This window comes from Trachymyrmex septentrionalis, unplaced genomic scaffold (genome assembly GCF_001594115.1).
Source record: "Trachymyrmex septentrionalis isolate Tsep2-gDNA-1 unplaced genomic scaffold, Tsep1.0 scaffold13, whole genome shotgun sequence".
In the NCBI taxonomy this organism is placed as follows: domain Eukaryota; kingdom Metazoa; phylum Arthropoda; class Insecta; order Hymenoptera; family Formicidae; genus Trachymyrmex; species Trachymyrmex septentrionalis.
This window is the reverse complement of record NW_017304438.1, coordinates 585,491-589,969: the sequence shown is the minus strand read 5'-3', so window position 1 is coordinate 589,969 and position 4,479 is coordinate 585,491. Positions and strand designations below refer to the sequence as shown.

The 4,479-nt window shown below is 33.2% G+C and overlaps 1 protein-coding gene across 5 annotated transcripts in view; it reads right to left on the bottom strand.

Moving 5' to 3' along the window:
• The window catches only part of LOC108756749 (cubilin), a 77,340-nt gene that overhangs the window by 51,455 nt on the left and 21,406 nt on the right, over positions 1-4,479 (bottom strand). For all 5 annotated transcript variants that reach the window (XR_001939859.1, XR_001939860.1, XM_018500774.1 and 2 more), the window contains 4 exons: positions 2,499-2,706; positions 1,963-2,171; positions 1,654-1,879; positions 729-914 (listed from right to left, as the gene is read on the bottom strand). Coding sequence is in view for 3 of the 5 variants with exons in the window: in XM_018500774.1 (XP_018356276.1) it covers positions 729-914; positions 1,654-1,879; positions 1,963-2,171; positions 2,499-2,706 (829 nt within the window). In the remaining 2 variants the exon portion in view is untranslated. The remainder of the gene's footprint in view (positions 1-728; positions 915-1,653; positions 1,880-1,962; positions 2,172-2,498; positions 2,707-4,479) is intronic.

Genomic DNA, 4,479 nt, shown 5'->3' with positions numbered 1-4,479 from the left:
GTCGCAATAGTTAACGTTGTTTATAAGCGGCAATTGCCGTCACTAGACATTACATGCTTAGCGAATGCACTAGGCAGTCCTATCGTGTCGCGCGCTTGCACTTGGTGGGCTGGGCGAATTTGGCTATTTTCATAAGTTAATAACTCGTTAACCATTGCGAAAGTGTAAAATTGTAAAATGGTAGAGGATTTTTCTTCTCAGTTTAGTCCATTCTGCCCCTGTGTAAAAGACTTATCACTAATTTCCAAACACCCTGTAATATATATTTTGTGTGTATATTTTTTGTATATACGTATACAAAACGCTATTGAAAAAACTAATTTCTATTATGCTCGCAGCAATCACTCAAGCACGGTACAATTCTAATGACAGCAGATCATGACTTGTAGTAAAGAGAATGATTTTGTACAAGTATATTGTGACCAAGCCAAAAATGAATTTTTTTCGACTCATTACGAACAGAAAAAGAATTTCTTGAAATTAACTTTAATTTAATTCTGTAAGAAATACTTTTATGATCCTCTGTTAATTGTCGGAAAGGAATTCTTTTTAAGTTTGAACAAATTACGTTTTCATAAAGAAGTAAAAAAAATGAATTCTTTTCTAATGGATCAGTTGTGCTATCCATGTGCTTATTGAAAAATAGTACGATAGAATTTTAAAAAAGTAATCAATGAAATTAAATCTTTTGATTGATTTATCTTGAATAATATTAAATATGCACTCACTTAGCTTTAAAGCCTCGTGCCTGTAATTCTCCGCTACTGAATACCATCACAAGTCTCGGCCCATCACTGACTATATGACTTGGATTACTATTATTACCACACATCTCATAATCGAATTTATCATAAGAATCCGTTGCTTCTTGACCTTTTAAATATAATTTTAGATAGCCATCGGTACACGACGTCCTGAGAAAGTCCAAAAAAAAATATGGTACAAATTGACATTTACGCAGGTAAATGTTAAGTTTAGCCTCTCTTCACATATCCAATCTTGATAAAACCAGGCTTATTCGGTGCGTTTTTATATAAAACGAACGAACATGGTAGTGAAAAGTGTTGTTCTGTCCCGAAGCGAGATATTAATCGTTGAAATCGATGATTATTCAAGTTAGAAAATCTGTCACAAAGGCTAAACGAGGACTATAATGACTATAATTGTATTGTTGTACATGGATTTCAACTTTCCACGCGAAGTGACTTCCACCCCATATTCCCCCTGCCAAGGGACTTCTATAATTGTACTGGTGTACTTGGGTTACGAATTTCCACGCAAAGTGAAATCTACTTGTATAATGAAATCTAGTTGTATGTCCCTTGACAGGAGGAGAGATAAGGTGGAAATTAATTCGCGTGAAGAGTCGAAACCTATAACAGTATCTGTAACAGTATAATTATAGAAATTGTGCGACCTTTGGCACGGGGGAGGTGGGAAGTCGCTTCGCGTCGAAACCTTAACAATAATCACTAATAATTAATATCTCGCTTTACAGGATAAAGCGACACTTTTTATTGCCAGATTCGATCGTTTTATGTAAAGACGAATAAGCCCTTTTATCAAGATTAAACGTGAGGAGAGCTAAACTTAACTTTTACCTTTATGCACTCTCATACTGACATTTAGTAAATATATTTATTTAATACTTACTCTCCCTTAGGCATCTGTATTGTAAATACTTGAAATTCCAGCCGCACGCGCTCTAGATGTTGCGAGTCCTGCATGCCATAGATGAAGTAACGGCAAACAACCTTAGGTAAGTAAGGATATGGAAAATTAGGACTAACTACGAATCCCGATGTTTCCTTCTTACTAAGGATTTTTTGGTCGCATTCAGACCCACGGATATGCTCGCCTTGATATTCTGTTATGAAATCTATACAATGGAAAAAATGATAGTATCAATTAATGCAATTGTAAAGTTTTGTAAACAACAAACAGGCGTCATAATGATCTCACCTAGGCTGACAAAACTCTCTGAGAACTCAAAAATGCCTTTAAATCCTCGATTTTGCGTATTTGCCGTGCGTCTTAATGTTGAAAATAATACAAACAAACTGTTCTCTGAGGAGTATAATACTAAATTTCGTTGCTGGCCGCAGTAAGTGCCGATAACAGCGGTCGAATTATCGGGACCATCATACACTTTCACATAATCTAGCGGGCAACTATGGAATAATTTCAAATTTCCTCATTAAATTGATTAAATTATACCATTTGCTACATACATAGTACTTAATATAATATAAATATATAAATTGATGTAATGTAAATATATATATTTAAAATTGTAGAATATTCTTCTATAATTAAAGAATGCATTAATTTATTTTTATTCTACAAAAGTAAATTTTCTTTAATAATTTTACATTTTTATAAAAATATATATTTATACAATAAATACATAAAATTAATTTCTTTTAATTTATCTTTTATCTAAAAATTTCTATAAAAATTTTTAATATTTGAAAATTATTGGCCTTGCATATACGTACTGTGGTCCCCCAAAGAACAAATCAAAGTCACGAAATTCCAATCGCACACGTTGTCCACGTTGCCCGACAAATTGATAACTACAAATAAGATCTTTCGGATAGGTGCCGGGATAAGTGGGAGACAGTATGTTTCCATTACGTTTGATTTCCGCATGTATTGTAAAAGTACACGGTGTGCTTGGCTCTGGCGTGCCAACTTCATACTCGGCTACAAATAAGTTATGTTAAATATTAATGAATAATCCTGGTAAAAAAATTTTGTTGAAATTGTAGAAATTTTGCTGAAACTTTGCAGAAATTTTTGCTGAAATTAATATTCCAATAAAAATGCTGAAAATTTGTTAAAATTTCACTGAAAATAAATTTTTCAGCAAAAATACTAAAAAATCATCGAAATTAAATTAAAAATTTCTCTGTAAATTTATCCGAAAATTTCGCTAAAATTTACTGCAAAAATGCGTAACGAGCGATGCTTCTCTCAAAGTTCGACATTATTCAACTGTGAACGAAACAACGCTGACTTTAGTTATACTTAATTGGCCAAATGCTTTGAAGCATTTTTTGATTGGTCAATTTTTTGAATAGTCTGTTCATTGCTCCTTCATTCACGGAACAGTAGTGGGGACGACTCCGCCGTCGAAGTTTCACTCCATAAAAAAGTAAGAGGGTTTTAACAAAGAGCATTTGAACGTTGCTTTGTTTTCAGCAGAGAGAATTTTGCCAGCGAAGCTTCGCTATATGAAATTGTACCTTAACGCTAACTAAGGCTGCGATCCACTTAGCACTTTAAATGTTTTAGAGTATTTGTAGCATAACTAATCCATTTGACATTTCGGTACATTCCCAGCAATTCTGATTACGTTATTAATACGTCATCGTTTTTGCTCTCGCTTTGCTCCAACTACCTCACCTCGAGAAGTAAGTTGGCTGGAGCGTTCACGTAGCCATTGTAGCATTTCGGAACAGTAGTTTTAGAGCATAGCATTCACAGCATTTACAAGAAGCAAGTGGACCGCAAAGTTCACTTGGGTAGAGAAGCTACCCAGATAACATGCATATCTAAAATACGTCGAAAAGGTTAGGAGCGTTGGTGATAAAAATGGGGCTGATTAGTTACAAGATAACAGGTATCAAATATGTCCGTTTAAGGACTAAAATCACCTGATTTCAACAATTCATACAATAATAAAACTAATAATTTGTAATGAAATTGAAATAGAGCTGAAAACCGGCTTTACGGAGACTCCTTCTTTGTTTTAAATTTCGCTAGAAGCGATTTTTTTCAATAAAAATACTGAAAAATCGCTGAAGTTAAATTAAAGTTAATTAAACTAAAATTTTTCAGCAATTTTCGAAAATTTTTCTATAAATCTATACTTTTTGTAAAAATATCTATTCAAAAAAATTATGACATAGAAAAATTGTGTGCAAAAATTGGCCACCTTTGACTAACGATAATTTTGCGAAAAATTATTGTAGGGTAACATTTTCTTTCAAATTTAAAGCTTGAAATCTCTACTTTAAGATGTTATGGCCAGATTTTAAGTTTGATGCACTTCTGCCACTATAACACTCAAAATATGAAGGTATGTGTTTTGTGTTTGTCATATTGAAAATTGCAAAGTTTAATAGAATACATTTTGTAAAACTTTTTAAGGGAATGCTATTTGCAGCGGCGTAAAGTTCGAACTTTTCCCTTTAATTAAAAAAAAATGAGATGCCGCAGTTTTTTTCGCAAAATTACAGCACTTAAAAGTTACTCTTGCATTTTTTACATATGTACTACGATATGTGATATGTACATATTACGACAAAGTTGCTGGATGGATTTTGCACATCGTATTTCTACGTGTATGTATTTTGCACATCATGTTTCTGCGTGTAAATTTCAGTAACATGTGTTGCCTCCGCATTGCTCGATTACTGCTTGCAGTCGATTCCTTATATTAATACAGATTCTAATTTTTTCCTGCGGAAAAAT